The sequence below is a fragment of the Urtica dioica genome, chromosome 7, assembly GCF_054948205.1.
Source record: "Urtica dioica subsp. dioica isolate 48M chromosome 7, U.dioica_male_clone48M_v1_H2, whole genome shotgun sequence".
Classification (NCBI taxonomy): Eukaryota; Viridiplantae; Streptophyta; class Magnoliopsida; order Rosales; family Urticaceae; genus Urtica; species Urtica dioica.
The window spans coordinates 48,733,109-48,752,122 of NC_142762.1; the positions used below are offsets into that span (position 1 = coordinate 48,733,109).

The following is a 19,014-nucleotide window of genomic DNA, read 5'->3' on the forward strand; positions in this document are numbered from 1 at the left end:
CATGAAAACCCAAAGGTTTGTTAGGACTTTCCGTTGTGGAAAATCCGTCGTGTATTAAGTGACAAATTCAAGTAGTGACAGTTACCAACTGATAATTTCTATGCTTTTCGTTTTCATTTTGCAAATTTTCAAACAAGACTTTGTCACTTATTACACGACAGATTTTGATCGTTAAGGGGAACATTTAGGATGAAATGGCCAAACATAATCTTTGTTTTTAAAGAAAAAAATCGAGAGATGAAAAAAAAGCTCTTCTTACCACATTGTGTGTTAGCAATATTACAAATAATATTGATAGGGAAAAACAGACACATGCAAGGAAAAATAAAAAATCAACCGGAAATGGAAAACAGAAAAACTGGCAAGGAAAGGTCGAGGCCCGTTTGACGGTTTCCTTGAAGCTTTTATCGCTCTCCCACGGGTGCTGGATTTAGTGAGCGAGAGCCTCTCAGGATACAACGACTACTAAGACGAGCAATGCACCACAAGACTCGGCTTCGGCGAACTAGAACCCGAGCGTCAGAAGCTATCACCGGACTACAAAACAAAAACAATTTCAAAGAGGGAGAGAGCTGTGTTCTTCTGTGTATTCAGAATGAGAGACCCGAAGGCCTTTTATAGCCGAGCAAGCAGAGTAGGTTCCGAATTTGAACCATCTAAAACGTTCGGCCATAAATTCCAATTAATACATTAATGCTCACTAATGCTCACTAACTCTGCAAGTTATGAACGTGAGCAGCCTTGGAAGCTTGCTCAAAACGACTCCATTAAGTCTCTTTTATTCCAGAATAAAGGCACGTCGTATGCATTAAACCCATGCAGACCTTTGCTCCCAAAATAAATTAGTTCCCAACATAACACAAAAGTTATTTTATATATGGAATTAAAAAGAAATCGTAAGTGAATTTTGCAATAAAAAGTTAAGGATAAGCCCAAGGAGCCCAAGCCCAAGACATTCCTGAAACCCGGGCCCAGCCCAGCCCAGCCCAACCCGGCTCGGCGGCGGCGCGCGTGTGTGTGCGCGCGAGGGGTTAAGAGATAACTCACACACACTCTCATCTCTTGCACTTGTTTGACCACTAAAGAGAGAGGATGATATATAAACACCACAACAACACACTTACCCAACCCATGTGGGACTCTTGCAATTCACTTCATTTACACGACTAATGTGTTTTTTAAGCATACTTTGAGCATCAATTTCTCATTCATTATAGTAATGATTTTGGCAAATAAATAATCAATCTTATACCCGACGCAACGAGAAATAAGAATACGCAAGAATTAACAAATTCCGATGAGTGGACCCCACTCAAATATTAGCCACAAATCATCCATTTACTTGTAAATAATAACTTTTATTTACAATTCTTCCAACATTGTGTGCTAATATTAAGATTAAGTGATCACTAAGTCTCTCTCGAGAAAATCAACCACGAATAAGTTTGAAGACTCAAAAGTGTTTGATTCGAAAAAAACTATATCATGCCGTTGGTAAGTTTATATGGAACGAGATTCTTAAGCATATCATAAAATAAAATAATAAAAAAAATCAAAACAAAAGGTAGACGTAAATAATCATTTACTTATTTTGTTAAACACGTATTTAAATTAAAAATTGAAACTGGACTATAGTCACTATACCAATACAAACGGCGAACGTGTAGTAGTTGCTTTTTCCAACATTAGTTTATCTTCAAATTAAGACCTTACCGTTAAAATTCTGTAAAATATGCAAACCCGCTATGAAAACTTTAGTCCGGGTTATCTTAATTAGTATTGAGCTGAAACTAATTAAAATTATACAAAAAGCTAAATGTTGTTTATTTTGTTTCCTTTTTTTTTAAAAACGTTATTCGTATATTGAATTACACGGATCTATCTATCTATACGAAATATAATACAGTAGGGCTCTCTAGATACATAACATATAAAAATTTAAGTTTTGCCATGTAATAAAAAATAAAAAGCTACAAGATTATTATCAAAATAAAAAAATATTAATAATTATAAATATTCGTTAATAATTGTAAGTAATTAATAAGCTTAATAATTATAAATATTCGTTAATAATTATAAATAATTAATAGGCTTTAAGGGTATAAATAAAATGTTAAAAACGTTCGAACAATATTACGTTAACATAGTGATTATTTAATTAAAATTTATAATAAATTTGTTATTTAACAAATCTCTAATTTTTTTGGTAATTGAATATAGTATCATGTGTGCTGCATGTTTTATTGACGAGGCGAGTCATTAGCTTGCCTCGTCATATTTCCAGTCCCCGTGTCACGAAATTAAGAAAAGATCACAGACTATATATATGTTATTTATATAATTGTAAAGATACGTATTAATCTGAAGCAGGAAAAGCGTTGAGAGAGGAGGATAAGAATAATGGAGAAGAAGCAAAGCCGTGAGGAGCAAAAGAGAATGGAAGCAGAGAGAGAGGAGGAGATCTTAGACAAGACACAAAGCATAAAACCGAGCAACCGCATGCGAACGTGCCACCGATGGAGCCGGTGACCCACGATGCGTACGGCGGTGGGATGTATGGCTCCGAGGCGGAGCAAGAGCGACCGGCTAAGGCAGCAGCCAGTCAGAGCCAGAGCGCCGACGGGCCTGACGACTTCTCGCACCTCATACCCAAGCAGAAGCCTCCACCTTCCACCGGAGATCGTGATATTGATATCACTGGACAATCCTATATTCAGTGATTCACCAATATCTCAATTCGTTTCCCTTGATTTACTCTTCCCGATATATGTTATATATGTACTTTAAAAAAAAAGTTCCAAAAGTAATAACTTGTTTCTGATGTATGGCTTTGCACTTTAGCGTACATTTCTTATATGATCTGTTCGTAACTAATAGATATTTACACATACTCGAGTAGTTTGTACTATAATGTTTTTTATATGGCTACTCATAAATTAACACACAGCAGTGTATCAGGAAAAAAAAAAAAAAAAAAAATTCATTCCGTCACGAACAACGTTTGAGGTTTACCATGTTACTAGTACTTTCTGGATTTTTATATCTTCTTTAGTGAAAGTCTATCTCTATAATTCTTAGCAATGGTTTATAGCCTTTTTTGACATACCTCTTTGAACTTTGAGATCGAACATCTTTTATGAGAATCCCAAAAGAATTGTTCCACGGAAAAAAAAAATTCGCGCCCGGTGAACCTTTTTGTAGTGTCATAGCGTGTATGGAAGTCGAAATAGGAACCAAAGACAAGAAAAATACGAGCTCAACCTAAAAGGCAAAGTCAAAGACCCAAGCTCGAATGGCAAGTCAAGTCATCCAAGGAAGAGACGCGAGTGACTCTCTCTCTCTCTCTCTCTCTCAAATGACAAATAGCTCGTTTTCTTTCTTTTACATCTGAATGAGAGCCAGGAAACCAGTTTCAAAGAAAGAGAATGGCAAACTCAAAACCTAATTGCAAAAGTAACGTCTTTCTAATGTATGGCTTTGCTCTTTACTCTTTTACCTAAACGCATTTCTGATATATATGATTTGTTCTTCATGGTGGTTACATATTCAAAATACGCTCAAACTATTAAAAACCTTTTATCCTATGATGACGATGGTGATGATCGATGATCATCATCGACTTCTGGCTACTCGGTAAATCTACACACAACACTATATCAGAAAAAATTTAAAATAAAAAAATTACCCTCCAAAAATCTCAACCGACTACTCTCTATCCCTTGTGTAAGGCCATACCACAGACTTTCTCCGCCGGCGGAACCTCCCAAATCCCCTCGGACCGGCTCTTCATTTCCTCGAAGTCGGCAACGCACTTGTCGAAAGTCAACTCCTTGACCCTCTTCCGGTGGGCGGCGAGCTTTTTTCCGGCGGAGCGGTCGAAGCTCTTCTCCCAGTGGGAGTCCCAGTCGGCGTGGGCGTCGCAGAGCTCGAGCGTCCCGTTGACCGCGTCGGCCCAGCTCCAGCCGCGGTCCAGCCCCGCCGCCACCTCAGCGGCGCAGGTGCCGAGGCACGCCGCCTCGCAGGGCCGGCACTTGGCCCCGCTCAGAGCCCCGCGGCTCGACATGGCCGCCACCGGAACCCCGAGCCTCCCCGGCGGAAACGCGTACTTGCGGTCCGACACCACGCAGAACGGCACGGCTCTGACCGAGACCGACACGTTGCGAACTCTCAGCTGGGCCCGGAAGGCGGTCTCCGAGTTGAGCTGGCGGAATCCGGCGGAGTCCAGAGCCGGGATCAGGGAGAGCCGCGAGAGCGCCGCCGTGGAGGTCTCGAGGTCTCCGATTCCGAGGCGGTCGTTGAGCCCGCCGTACGAGGATCCGAGCGGGACCGTGTAATGGCCCGGCACGAAGTTAGCCGGGTCCAGCGGGGCGCTCCAGTATCCGTCGACCCGGGTCCGGACTATCCAGTCGTACGTGAAGTTTTTTGACTTTTGGTGGTCTTGGATTAGCGTTAAACACCCTTCCACCAGGTTGAAATATTGCAATAATCCCTGTAAGGTTTTTTGCAGCATAATAAGACAAAAGTAAGCAGTCAAAATTATTCAAGTCAACGATAACCTTGCAAGGCTATTCGTTGTCAACGATAATCTTCTTGCAAGGCTATTCGTTGATGAGCTGTTGAAATGTCTGATTCGGAATAGGGGTGTTACTTTTCTTGTGGACCCACCTAATGAGAGAAAGTAATTGTAATTTATAATGTTGACTGACGTTAATATATAACTTATAATATTCTTTTTGTTTGAGCTTTTGGTCAAGTTGGTCCTTCAGTCACATACTCACATTCACATGTATAAAATATTCAATTATTATCAATATTTAATGACTTGTTTACTTTTTAGTGGCAAGCTGTTGTTCAGAGAGGTCACATGGTTTATTAATTTGGTTAATAGTAGAGACTAGAGAGACTAACATATCTAATTACTTTTTTTTTTTTTTAAATGACAATGGCTTAGGCTGAGCTGAGTCGTGGAAGATGGCTAAAAAGATTATTCAAAATGAATTATGCATTTTTTTTTTTTTTAAAAGTTGGTAATGGTCGCTTTTGGTTTGTTTCTAGAAATCAATTTCTTTCGAATAAAATGCCTTTCCTAATGTCGATTCTCTCAACTAATATCCAACAATATCGCATTTCTTGTTTTTATTTTTATTGGAAATATTTGGTCGCATCCAAACGTTATGATCAACCAAACTCCTCCAGTTCATAACAAACCGAAAAATTAATCATAAAATCCCATTATTAATCGAAAAATCGTTATTATTCTGAACCAAAACTTAAACAAACAAAAAAAAATGAATAGTAAAAAAAATGATAAGAAAGGATAAAGAAAAAACACAAATTGTAACTTTGCAACTTTCTCTAAAACTGGAAATGATTTTGTTATGGCAAATAAATGGGGAGATAATCTAGGGCAACCGATTAAGATGGAGGAGAAAAAGATATATTTTCTGTCATTATCGAATCAAATAGAAAAAAAAAATCCAAACGCACACAGATTCATAATTAATGAAGAAATCACTAAAATCAAATTGAAGAACAAAAAAAAACCTGAATTCCATTAGGCGAGTTACTGGCGGTGAGAACTCGGACCGCCGACTCAGTCTCGTCGATATGCTTCGGCTCGAAGATTCTGATGGAAGCTATTCTCGGCGCGGCTCTGAGGAGAGAGAACTTGAACGCGTTGTCGTCCAACGGGCTGTGAAGAAAGAGATCGGAATTCGGAAACACTTTCAGAACCTTCTGGATTATCGAAGGTCCGGTGAGCTCAAACCTTCTGGCTCCGCCGACCAAGCACACCGCCACCTTGGCTCGCCGTAGCTCCGATGGCGCGGCGGCTAGGGTTTCGTTTTGGCCGCGACGGAGAGTTGTGAGGCTTATGGATTGGATTAGGGGAATCGTGGGAGACGTGGAAAGGGAAAGGAAGATTAGGAGAGAGAGGGTTGGGACTGATAATAAAAGCAAACGCCAATCGAGGAGATACGAAGAGTAGTTGAAGATAATCGATTTGGTCATCTTTCTTCTTCGGAATCGACTATCCTCAGTCGCGTTTGAGTCTCTCGGATCTCGGATGCGATTTCTGATCCCATAAATGGATTTTCACATACATCGATGGAGAAGATGGAAATAAATAAATATTAATAAGTATAGCAAGTGCAAGAAGCAATTAGCCAACTATATATTTCTATTTTTTATTTTACTTTTGTATTTCCGCGCACTAGTCTCTCTCTCTCTCTCCTGTCTACTATCATCATCGTATCGTATATTAATTCTTGTTTATCCTTTTTTATTAATTTTTAATAAATGTTTATTAGGGTCACGGCCTCATGGGATTATTTTAGAGTCGTGACTCGTGGTCGTGGACCATCGCGAGGATTTATATATAATGACATAAAATATTACACCTGGATATCTGATTTTATTTGTTTTTATTTATTTTTTCATTTATTTGCTATTTTTGTTCGCCTCTTGATTTATTTATTTATTTATTTTTATCGGACTTCGCCTCTTGATTAAAAATCAAACCGATTCGGTGTAAAGTTTTGTTGGAACAGTCATCACATTAATGATGCTGCCTATTTACGTTATGACTTATTCTGGTCAGATTTTGAGGACTGGAAAGAAACAAACATGATTTATGTCGCTGGTAAGTTAGTAGTAAGAATGAAGTCACATTATAACTATCGCATTAATGATAGATATTGCTAGAATTGAACAGTTACCGTATTTGGAGCCATGTTTTTTTTCTTTTCTTGTTACTATTTTTTTCAATTCACAATAAAAAAAAAAAAAAGTATAAAATCTATTACATTGGACGAATCAAAACCCTTAATTAGGCCAGGCAACAAAGCTGATCTTACAAATAGATGGAGACTTTCAAGATTCTAAATAGGAGAAAGTTTTGAGGTTTATGCATAAATTAAAGGGCTAAATTAAATCATAAATACATCAGAAACATATTGTAAACTTCAATATTGGATACATGCTTCAACAATATCCACCTTTCTTTCTTTATTTTTTATTTTTTTAAAAGTCTCGTCAATAAAAAAAATAGTTATAAAATTATCCTGGCGTGAATTTGTGTATGCTAAACAGACTCGATCGATATAGAAAATATCTAGGTCTGATTATTTTTATATGAGAAATATCAAATTAAATAAACGAGAACACTAAAAATATGTGAAAGTGCATAAGTTATGTCTGACCATCGTGGTTCTTAAACGGTTATTTAGTATTTACGTAGTCTATCATCGTAAATATTTTATTTTACTAATCTCAATGTAACTGCTAATTTCTCTTATCTCTTATTGGTTCTATTCAATAATTACGAGATCTCAACTTATGACTTTGTTTCTCCTTTCGGTGTGGTATGTAACTTTTGTGCTCGGTAATTTTTATTTTCAACTCCATAACAAATAGGACCTACTCGATTTTTATCCGGTTTTTTGCTTGAAAGTATATAACTGCGAACATACGTTCATTTTCTCCTTTGAAAAAAACATATTTATCCTTCCCCTTTTCACTCTATTAAAAGCTAATTCCAGGTAGATATACAAGACGTATACATATCATGCATTTTCATGGTACAAACAAAATATAGGTTGGTATGTAGTTGGTACATTTTTCTCCAGAAATAAATGATCAGCAAATAAATAAATGTCCAAAAATATCACTCATATGATAATCAATTCGATAGTCCAGCAAAAAATTTAGCATAATAAAATCAGAGTATATATCGGATGCTATGCCTGTTAGTATTACCGTAGCTTCACTTCAGTGACAATTCTTCCACCGTATCCTTATACGTGCTTGATGACTTAAATCTCTAACTAAATATAAACAAACACGATGTTGAAATTTGAGACTAAATTTTAATAATTTATTAATGAATTTTTGCTCCTTAAACTATGTCACTTATAATCTTAAAATAAAAAAATAAAAAAACTATGTCACTTATAAGTTATAAGTTATAACAAGTGACCCTCTGAACGAAAAAAAAAACTGCATTCTCTCTCTTTCGTGATAGTCACAGTTTGACATTTAATCATTTTGTTACAATTTATGTCAATGAGATACTTGCACCACCGGCGGCGGGTGTAAGTGGTCGAGAACGCAGAACTTCAATTCTCTCCAGGATATGAATCGCCGACGACGATCCTCCCATCGGAACCACCGTAGCGCAAATCCAACCATTGAATCTTCTGCTATCTCTAACTTCTTGTACTCTGAGTACCCGTAGAAAGAGAAGAAGTACTACAACGATGAAATCCAGCTCGCCGGATAACGGCCATCGAAGGTCGGAATCTGATTCCACATCCTCGAGATCGTCAATGCTTTGATACCAATTGTTACACCCCGAGATATTTCTTGTATTGTTTTGAATATGATGAAAATGTTACAATGAGATATCGGACATTCGAGAGTTCCGTGCTCTCCAAATTGAACTATCTTTCTAACCAAATATTTCCAATACTTTTCCGCTGCCTATTTTATTTCCTCCAGCTCTTGTTTATACTAAGTAAACGGCTTAACTAACTAGTAATATGTAATTACAATGCTCTCTTACAGTCCTAACAGAGTCACTTGTTACAGGTGACAAAGTTTAGGGGACAAAAATATCATTAATTCATCAACATATGTGAGAGGCCCAACTTTTAAAAGGGAAACTAGGCATAGATTTCATTTACACACCATATATTAAAATTGTAATATAATTATCTAATAAGTTAAAAAATATGTCAAACAAAAAACAATCTCCAACCGAATTTTAAAACACATTTCGAGAAAAACTTATAAGAAAAATTTAGGATGCAAATTTGATACTAATCTCATTACGTCTTCTCGTTTATGCTCTAATTTCTCGGTTTCTTTCGTATTTTTTATTACCAATAAATATATGAATTTCGTAACTAATTAGGCCACTTTAAACTCGAGGTTTGAGATTTAGCCCACGTTTGGAGAGCTTTAGAAAAATAGCCAACTATATTAGGTGGCACTAGAGGTAATGGGTTAAAATTTCATATTTATCCTTAAATAAATATAACGTTTTTTTTAGATACATCACTTTCTCTATCTTTGTTTTTTAATTCGTCACTTTCTAACTCCTATTTTTTTCAAACTTTTTTTTTTTTTGCATCAAAACTTCAAAAATTCATATCTATCTCAGACGAACTCGAAATTGAGTGATTCCAAATCCTACAGATTTGTGGCGTCGAGATCTTAAAAAACAGACCCATTGTATTTGATGAAAAATCGTGTTTAATGCATCATGTTTACGTTTCCATTTATTTCCATATGATTTCCGAAAATTTTAAGTTATTTCCATGTCTAAGGCAGTAACGTGATTTTTCTACATCTATGGTTTTAAACATGATTTTCATCAAACACAATGGATCTATTTTTGAAGATCTCGGCGTCATGAATCCGTAGGATTTGGAATCACTCAATTTCGAGTTCATATGAGATAGATATGGTTTTTTGAAGTTTTTATGAAAAAAAAAATGTAGGAACAAAAGTAGGAGAGATAAATTGACGAATTTGTTAATAGATAAGGGCAAATCATACATTTTTTTGGCTTATCAATCCGTTTAGCTATATTCATAAAGTTTGACAAACATTGACTAAAACAAAAAAAGAGGTTTGTTTTTTACCATATTTCTAGAACGCCCTAAATATATTGGACAATATTTTAGTTTCACCCACTCTAAAATAACATTTTTTAGGGGTCAATGAATAGTGCGCGCTATATGTACCACGAGACTATTCATTACTATTTTTATTTTTGTTTATTTACAATTTAGTCCTTAAATGTTTTTAAATTCCATAATTATCCATACAAAAAAAAATTATACTATTTACCTAAAAAATTATACAATTAAAATATAAAATTACACAGATTTAAGAGAAATTGTATTAACCAAGGATTGAAATGCCGACGGCCGATTTCGTGCCGATGGCCTAAAAAAACGGAAATTGCGATGGCCGATGGGAATTGCGACGGAAAAAATGTGGAAATTTGCTTAAGAAAATACCGACGGAAATTGCGGTGCCGACGGAAATTTCGATAAAACACGGAAATGCCGACGGAAATAATATTGCATAATTTTAAATTAAAAAAACTATTCGTTATACATTGTCCAAATTTAAATTCAAAACAAAATAATTAACGAAACACAAATAATATAATAAAATATAAGTTAAGATTTCTTTGAAATAAGTTAAAATTTTATTATTTGAAAGTGAAAATATACTATTGAAAGTGAAATGTTGTACAATAATATATATATATATATATATATATATATGGACATCAGTTTTTTTATTTCTTTAATTTTTTTATTATTATATACAATTTTAGATGAATAAATATCTTTCAAACTTTACTTGTACGGTGTGCTACGTGTACCACCAATTTGGACTTTTGGTTTTATAATGGATTAATAGATTGGACTCACGTTTCTCCATAAAAGTACATGAATTAATTGCTTTAATTTAATATATATATTTATTTCAAAAATTTCTTTCAAAAGAGTCTGACTCTCTCTCTCTCTCCGCATGTGTCAAGTGGGCCACGCTTTTCTTCTTCTTCACCAATATTTCGGCATTTTTACATACCTTAAACATTCAAACATGGAGAAGAAAAAATTCAAAAACACACAAAAATGTCAAATTTCTCTCAGTCCAACACAAATTCTCGGACACTTTGCCGATATCACGGCGATTTGACGACGAAATGACCGAAAATATGTTGATTTTGTTCGTGGACGCTCGAAATTACCTGGGCACGATGGGAATTGCGTCGTTTTGTCGGTGATCTTCGTCGCCCGAAAATGATGGTTTTATACAAGGAACCAAACGACACATCATCGGCAAAACGACGTGGAAACGAAAACGACATTTCCAGGGCATTTCGCCGACAAAATAACTCGAAACGACAAATGGGCAAATTTTTGCCGGCCACCTCCGATCACCGCGATTTCGCCGTAATTTCCACGACATTTCCCGGCATTTTAATCCTTGGTATTAACTACCATCATTTGATAAGTTTTTTCCAATTTCCCACAAAAAATATAATTTGGCCAAAAATACTAGTAAGCCACTTGTACAAATACAATTTTACTCTCAACATGATATCAATAATTGTCATTTATTATTATCTGTGAGTTTTGAGTTCTCTGTTTGTTGACATAGATGTCAACAATCGACATCTATTGTTGACATCTATGTCAACAATGGACATAAATTGTTGACATCAATTGTTGAAGATAATTTTGTATTTGTACATGTGATTTAATAATATTTTTTACCAAATTAATCTTTTGGTGGGAAATTATAAAAACTTCTCATATAATGGTAGTGGATGCAATTTTTCAAGATTTAACCTCAACATCAAAGTTCAAACCAAAATAATAATAATAACAAAAAATTAGCAAAATAGCCAACTCAAACTTTATAGATTACTAAATAGCCAAGGTTTTGTAAATATTAAGTAAATAACCACTCGGATGACGTGGCCCAATTACTTGTTTTTTTTTTCTATTCCGAACCTTGCCCTTTTAAATTTTAAATTCTGAAATTTTTTGAATTTTGAATTGTTTTGTATTTTCGGAAGTTTTATTTTTAAACGAATTTGAGCGTGTGAACATATATGATGGAATTTCAGGAAGTTCCTTATTTGTAGCAACTATTTAAACATGGCTGACTATTTGTTGATTGATTTCCTTATATATTTTTCCTTTATTCCTTTTTTTACTGTTCTAATTATTTATTTACTTTTTAATTTGATGGCCGAAAATCATTCACACGTCTGAAAATATCACTGATCCTCAAGATGGCTGAGTTTTCTCTGAATGAATCAGGTGGTGTATTTTTTTTTTTTTTTTTTTTTAATTTTCGTCTATTCTCGCACCGGTTTACATAAAATTACTTTTGTATTTACGTATATTTACTGTCGCTGTTATGTTGTAGTGAAGCTTTTTGAACGTCAATAACTGGAAAACAATAACTCATTGTCAGGTGATGTAAATACATAATGTATTCATAATGATTTACAAACTTTTTTTCGGTAGACGGCGTTATTATGAGCTTCTATTTCTGACAACTGCTATTTTCGTTCTCGTCATCATTGTTAAGCCCTATTAACCCTGTTTTGCAGTAAATACGTGTTAATATTCCAATTTAGTTATAACAAATTCAGAACTAGACATATTATGCAGTAAATACATGTAAATATACAAACACACATCAAGCCATTTACAACCCGAACCTCCAAATCTCGTATGAAATTTCTAGGGTTTATGGAAAAAAATCTAGGATTATGAATAAGCTATATACGAATATTAACATCCATTTAGAATACATGAATCTTTACCGACGAGGAAGATGATTAACAAAAAAAAAATCTTTTCAGAAATCGAATCCAAAAACTCAGGTTATCTTTCCACTTTTTGAGTAATTCTTTTTTTTTTTTTTTTTTAAATTAGTAAATACTTGTAAAACTATCAAGAACATATACAAATTTATAACTGGGAGAGTGTCGTTGTAGCCGAAATCGGGGGTCGGCGATGGTGGATTGGATTTCGTCGGAGGTGAGACAAAGATTTTTCTTTTTCTTTGAGAGCTTTTATTTTTTATTTTGAAAGCGTTTTTTTGTTCTTTTGACCGAGTAAATGGTCCAGCGGTTAATGAAGAGGTTTAATAAACTAGAATCTCGGGAATAGAATTTTCCTGATTTTTTTTTTTTTCATCATTAGATGTACGGGAATTTTTTTTTGGGCATTCTAGTAATTTTGGACGACTACTTAATTGGTGCTGGGTTTTTACTAATTATTTACAAAACCTTGGCTATTTAGCAATCTATATGGTTTAGTTTGGCTACTTTGCTAAATTACCTTAATAATAATAATAATAAAATCATTCCAATTATATCACAATGATTACAAAAAAACACATTGTCGTCCAAACCGAAAAACTAATATATCCCGCGAAAATATCTCAACGACTAGTCTTGTTGTGTATGCCGATCCCACAGACCTTCTCCGGCGGAGGAACTTCCCAAGTCCCCTCTGAGCTTGTCTTCATTTGGTGGAAGCCAGCGATGCAATCCTGTAAAGTCATCCCCACCACTCTCTTCCTTGCGGCGGCGAGCATTTCTCCGGCGACGGAGTCGAATCTGTGTTCCCAGCCGGCTTCCCAGTGGAAACGGGCGTCGCATAGCTCCAAGGACCCGCTCGGGGATTCGATCCAGCCCCAGTCCCGCTGCAGGCCCGCCACCAAGCCCTTGCACGGCCGGCAGTAGGCCCCGCTCAGAGCCCCGCCGCTCGACATCGCCGCCACCGGAACCCCCAGCCTCCCCGGCGGGAACCCGAACTCCCGCTCCGACACCACGCAGAACGGGAATCCTCTCTCCGAGAACGTCACGTTGCGGGCCCTGAGCTGGGCCCGGAAGGCCGTCTCCGAGTTGAGCCGGCGGAATCCGGCGGAGTCCAGCGCCGGGATCAGGGAGAGCCGCGAGAGCGCCGCCGTGGAGGTCTCGAGGTCGCCGATTCCGAGGCGGTCGTTGATCCCGCCGTAGGATGACCCGATCGGGACCGTGTACTGACCCGGCACGAAGTTAGCCGGGTCCAGCGGGGCGCTCCAGTATCCGTCGACCCGGGTCCGGACTATCCAGTCGTACGTGAAGTTTTTCGACTTTTGGTGGTCTTGGATTAGCGTCAAACACCCTTCCACCAGGTTGAAATATTGCAGTAGTCCCTACATATACCATTTCAATATTAATATTGTTATTCCTTAAAAGCAACGTTTGGAAAGAAAATGTTATTACATGAAAATTCTCCAACGAGACACTCGGGTCCGTTTGGAACTCAAAAAATGCGAGGGAAAAAAAATGAGACCATCGTGTTTTTTTAATTTTGTTTGAATTGAAAAAATTAAGAAAGAAATTTGATTTTCACAACTCTCAAACATAATAAAGAATTTTGATTTTTCCATGCGTTCTCCTTATCATTTTCATTTTCTTTCAAATTTTCACGTTCACGCACATTTTTCAAGTTCTAAACGGAGTCTCAGTGAACAAGGAAAACGGAATTTAGTTTCATTTTCCAACCGATTCTGTGAAGAAAATGAAATAACCAACCTGAATTTTAGTTTTCAGATAGTCCCTTTTTATTGTCTATTATCAAATTTTGCGGATTTCAAACGAATGCTTTATCGTTTGACACGAGTAGAATGTAATCACCTGAACGCCCTTTGGCGAGCTGGCGGCATCGAGAACTCGGACCGCTGACTCAGTGGTGTTAATGCGGTGGGGCTCGAAGATTCTAACGGAGGCGATTCTCGGCGCGTCTCTCAGAAGCGATAACTTGAACGCGTTTTGGTTCAACGGGCTTAGAAGGAATAGATCGGAGTTGGGGAATGGTTCTAGTACGTTCTTGAGTATGGAAGGTCCGGTGAGCTCGAATCTCCTCGCCCCGCCCACCAAACACACCGCCACCCTGGAGCCCGGCGTTTGGGCGGACTTCAGACCGAAGAAATGGTTTGATGGAGAATTATTGGAGAAACAAAAAAAGATGGTGAGGAGAGAGAGGATCAGAACTGGTAACATAACTAAACGCCAGTCATACCAAGAGAAGACTATCTTTCCCATCGTCATTATTTTCTCAATCTTAATATAATTAATTATCAAACCCTGTTCATGCCCGGTTGTTTTTTGAACCGTGTATATATACTATAAACTCAAAGCAACGGATATTTATTGGACGAATATAAATGTTTTTATTATATTATTATTGTTTGGCTATCTTTTATTAATAATTAAAAATAAAACCTAGTTTCATGTCAATTATATTAACGTAGTACTAATATCAGTTAAACTTTTATTAAATTTAATAATATGCTTAGCTTTTATTTAGTACAACAATCACTATAGATTGTTATTATTTTTTGGTGTTTCATTCGCTGGATTCTAGCCGTGACTCACTATTGTTCATTTGTGTTTTTCGCTTGATTCAAGGAAAATTAAAAATAATTGGTTGCACTTGCATCACATAGAATATGCTGCGTTATCACGTAATTCGCCCATATTCTGGGGAGAAAAAAAAAATAACGACTGAAGTTGAAGGTATTACTAGTATTATTTGTATGTAAATATATACAATTAGTCACATTAGCGTAGATCACGTGGCACGGAAATGTATACTTGCATGAACCAGCAGTGTTACTTGTTAGTATATAGTTTTATTTTCATTTTTTAAACATGCATAGTTGCTTGTCGATGCTGGTCCGTTAGACCAGCTCTGATCCAGAAGATTTCAACTTTTAACATATATAATCTAAAAAATCTTTCTTTTAAACTTTTCCTCTACAGCGTGGACAACTAACGTGGACAAAATCACTTCCACGATTGCCACCATATCCCACTTTAGTTTTTTTTTTCACATATATTTGTTTTTATGTGTTTTTTATTGAAAAAAACAAGAGTTGAATCGGCATTAATTATTTTTAAAAGCAAACGCTGCCACAATTGTGTGGGCAACAGAAGATGCTCAACTCTTTGTCCACGTCAGACGAAGGATCCCTGTATTGGAGACATGAAAGCAACTCGAATATTTTAAAAAATAATAATAATAAATTCAGTAGACATAAAATATAGTGTAAAATTCCCGCTAAAATATCTCAACGACTAGTCTTCTCGTGTATGCCCATCCCACAGACCTTCTCCGGCGGCGGAACCTCCCAAGTCCCGCCGGAGCGTCTCTGCATCTCCTGGAAATCAGTGACGCAGTCCTCCACGCTCAGCCCCATCACTCTCTTCCGCGCCGCCGCAAGCTTTTCTCCGGCGTCGGCGTCGAACACCTCCTCCCAGCCGGCAGCCCAAGGCCCACGGCCGTCGCAAAGATCCACCGTCCCGTTGGCGGCATCGATCCAGCTGTAGTCCCGCCTCAGCTTCGCCACCATTCCCTCGGCGCGCGTGCCGTTACACACCGCCTTGCAGGGGCGGCAGTAGGCCCCGTTCAGCGGGCCCCGGCTCGATATCGCCGCCACGGCTAATGCCATGGGCACCAGCGGGAAGTCGAAGTTGCGGTCGGTGACGATGCAGAATGGGAATCTCTTGGCGGTGGTCGAGACGTTGCGGACTCTGAACTGGGCTTGGTACGACGATTCCGAGTTGAGCTGGCGGAACCCGGCGGAGTCAATCTCCGGAATGAGGGAGAGGCGCGAGAGCGCCACAGCGGAGGTGTTGAGGTCGCCGAGTCCGAGCCGGTCATTGGTGCCAAGATAGTTTGACCCGATCGGGACCGAGTACTGGCCCGGGACGAACGTGTCCGGGTCCAGCGGGGCGTTCCAGTACCCGTCGACCCGGGTTCGGACGATCCAGTCGTACGTGAAGTTCTTGGCCTTTTGGTAGTCTTTGATTAGGGTCAAGCAACCTTCTACCAGGTTGAAGTATTGCAATAGCCCCTGGTAAAAAAAAAAAAAAAAAATTCATCATTAAAACTGTCTTGTTTTTATAGGAAAAAATATGCAAAAGCAGGCCTTCAAAATTAAATTATTTGTTTTTTTATTTATTTCAAAATTAAATGATTTGTTTATTTATTTATTTTTAAGAAATTAACTGATTTGCAAGTAGTCAAATGAACAGAAATATTGACAATTTTACAAATTTGAGTCCTTTTGCTACTTTGAATAGACTTGATCTATTTTACGAATTCATTAATTTCAATTAACAAATATATTAGTTTCATGGGTTATATTAACAAAGCATCCGTTTTTTTACGAAGTGACGTAATAATACCACTCATATATTATATAAAAATCCCCATCTTTTGACTTTATAGTTCAAATTACAAAATAACCCTCAGTTTTTGTTTTTATGATTTACAAACCTTAAATGCAATTTTATTTAAATATATATCTAACCCAGCGTATTGTTAGTTTATATGAGCAAATACTTTTTAAATAGCCAAAATTAACAATATATAAATTAAACAACCACTAATCTAAATATATTCAAAGATTGTCTAATATATAAGATTTATTTATGTTTACTTTTGCTATATTATCTATAAATATTTTTAAGATTTGTGTAATTCATAATGTTTATTTTCTAAAACTATACATTTTAAATACGAATCAACAAACATTTAAGTTATAGGTCGTTAGTTATAAATATTTAAATAACAAAATAAAATTTGAGAGTTTTATGTGTCACTAAATCAAAAGCTGAATATTTTTTTTTATATGATATAGTGTAAGATTGAGAGTATTATCGCGTCAATTGGTCACAACTAATTTGATTAGGGAAGATTAGATATGTTTAAATATAACGCTGATATATTTCATCCTGAAATGGAAGGAGGAACGAACCTGATGGCCCTTTGGCGCGCTTATGGCTTCCAAAACTCTGGCCGCCGACTCAGTCACAGTGATGGGCTTTTGCTCAAAGATTCTGACGGACGCGATTCTCGGCGCCGCTTTCAGAAGCGATAGCTTGAACGCGTCGTTGTCCAACGGGCTGTGAAGGAAGAGATCGGAGTTTGGGTAGTGTTCCAGTACATTCTCGACTATCGAAGGCCCCGTGAGCTCGAACCTCCTTGCTCCACCCACCAAGCACACCGCCACCCTCGCCTTCGGGAGCTCCGGCGGGGGAGAGCGAATTCCGGCGAGACCGAGTGAGCGGAGAAAGGGGATGGTGGTGGAAGAAGTGGATATGTATACGAGGATGAGGAGAGAGAGTGTTGGAATCATTCCCAACAAAAGAAAACGCCAATAAAAGGAGGACGCTGCCTTTTTCATCATCCTTCCTTATCGCAAATGCATAAACTTGCATGGATTGCAATAAGAATGTCGTTGTAGCTGGTTCAGTATTTGAGTTATTACGACTTAAGGAAATTAATTACTCGCCAACTATAGTACTATATGGTGGCTTTTTTAAAAAAAATATTCAAAGTAGCCATTTAAATTAGGGATGGCAATTTGACCCGTTACCCGCGTTCCGGCCCGTTACCCGATTTATTCGGGTCGGGTAATACCCGTTCTTTTTGGGTAAACGGGTAAGCGGGTAATACCCGTTAAGGTTTTAACGGGTCCGGATACGGGTAACGGAATAGTCATCCCGTACCCGGTTACCCGGGACCCGACCCGTTAACTTTTAAATATTTAAAAAATAATAAATCATATGTTTACCTAATTAGATGATATATTTTAAACATTGTTTTTAAAAATATAATAAATCATATGTTTACCTAAAGATGATATATTATTTTTAAATTTTATATTGTTGATGGATTTTTATTTTATAAACGGGTAAGCGGGTCTACCCGACCCGCTACCCTTTTTTTTAACCGGGTAAACGGGTAACGGGTCCAACATTTTTAACCCGTTTATCCGGCGGGTATCCCCGTTACCCGGCCCGTCTCAAAATCCGGATAAACGGGTCCGGGTAACGGGTAAAAAATTGTAGCGGGTACGGGTAACGGAATAGGTGTACCCGGCCTTACCCGTAGCCGTTGCCATCCCTAATTTAAATTAATTTTTACATACGATGGAGCATACAATGTACACGAAACACAGAACTGAATATTTGAATTGATAATTGAAGATTTACGTAAAATGACTTTTGATTTTAGTTTATTGGAAATTTAGCTTTAATAAAGTAAACAGTATAGGATTTGGCAGATTTTTAATGAACCCAGTTTAGGTGATAGGTGATAAATCCTAAGATAGCTGAAAAAAAAGGCCATCAGAGCCGCTCTCTCCTAAATTAAAGTTTGCCAGCAAGTGGCTATAATCTTTATTGTGATTGTGATTGTGATTGTGGTATTTGAAGTCTCTACAATTTTTAGAATATTTTGATCCTTATTCTAAATTTTATAGAATTTTGATCATTTTATAAAAATTTAGTGTATTCTTATAAAATTCAATATCTTATAATCGGTTTATAATACATTTCAAACTAAAATAACATGTTTATAATTTTAATATAGGTGCCATTATAGAATAATAATATTTTTAAATTGTTAT

General features: G+C 37.0%; 4 protein-coding genes across 4 annotated transcripts; 1 reads left to right on the forward strand and 3 right to left on the reverse strand.

Annotated features, from left to right (window-relative positions):
* Positions 1-2,385: 2,385 nt before the first annotated feature.
* LOC149392555 (transcription activator-like protein) lies at positions 2,386-2,984 on the forward strand. Its single transcript, XM_089621181.1, is given in 2 exon segments — positions 2,386-2,463; positions 2,466-2,984. Coding segments are annotated over 2 exon segments (318 nt in total). The 5' UTR covers positions 2,386-2,400; the 3' UTR covers positions 2,721-2,984.
* A 477-nt stretch (positions 2,985-3,461) lies between these two features.
* LOC149392556 (uncharacterized) lies at positions 3,462-6,243 on the reverse strand. Its single transcript, XM_089621333.1, has 2 exons — positions 5,545-6,243; positions 3,462-4,489 (listed from the first exon to the last, which is right to left on the reverse strand). The coding sequence occupies exons 1-2, from the start codon at positions 6,007-6,009 to the stop codon at positions 3,713-3,715; spliced, it is 1,242 nt and encodes a 413-aa protein (XP_089477459.1). The 5' UTR covers positions 6,010-6,243; the 3' UTR covers positions 3,462-3,712.
* A 6,744-nt stretch (positions 6,244-12,987) lies between these two features.
* Positions 12,988-14,644, reverse strand: LOC149392557 (uncharacterized). The gene is made up of 2 exons (XM_089620121.1): positions 14,231-14,644; positions 12,988-13,746 (listed from the first exon to the last, which is right to left on the reverse strand). The coding sequence occupies exons 1-2, from the start codon at positions 14,642-14,644 to the stop codon at positions 12,988-12,990; spliced, it is 1,173 nt and encodes a 390-aa protein (XP_089476247.1).
* A 988-nt stretch (positions 14,645-15,632) lies between these two features.
* Positions 15,633-17,777, reverse strand: LOC149392558 (uncharacterized). The gene is made up of 2 exons (XM_089620923.1): positions 17,359-17,777; positions 15,633-16,452 (listed from the first exon to the last, which is right to left on the reverse strand). Exons 1-2 carry the CDS (start codon positions 17,737-17,739, stop codon positions 15,667-15,669), a joined length of 1,167 nt encoding a protein of 388 aa, XP_089477049.1. The 5' UTR covers positions 17,740-17,777; the 3' UTR covers positions 15,633-15,666.
* Between the last annotated feature and the right edge of the window lie 1,237 nt (positions 17,778-19,014).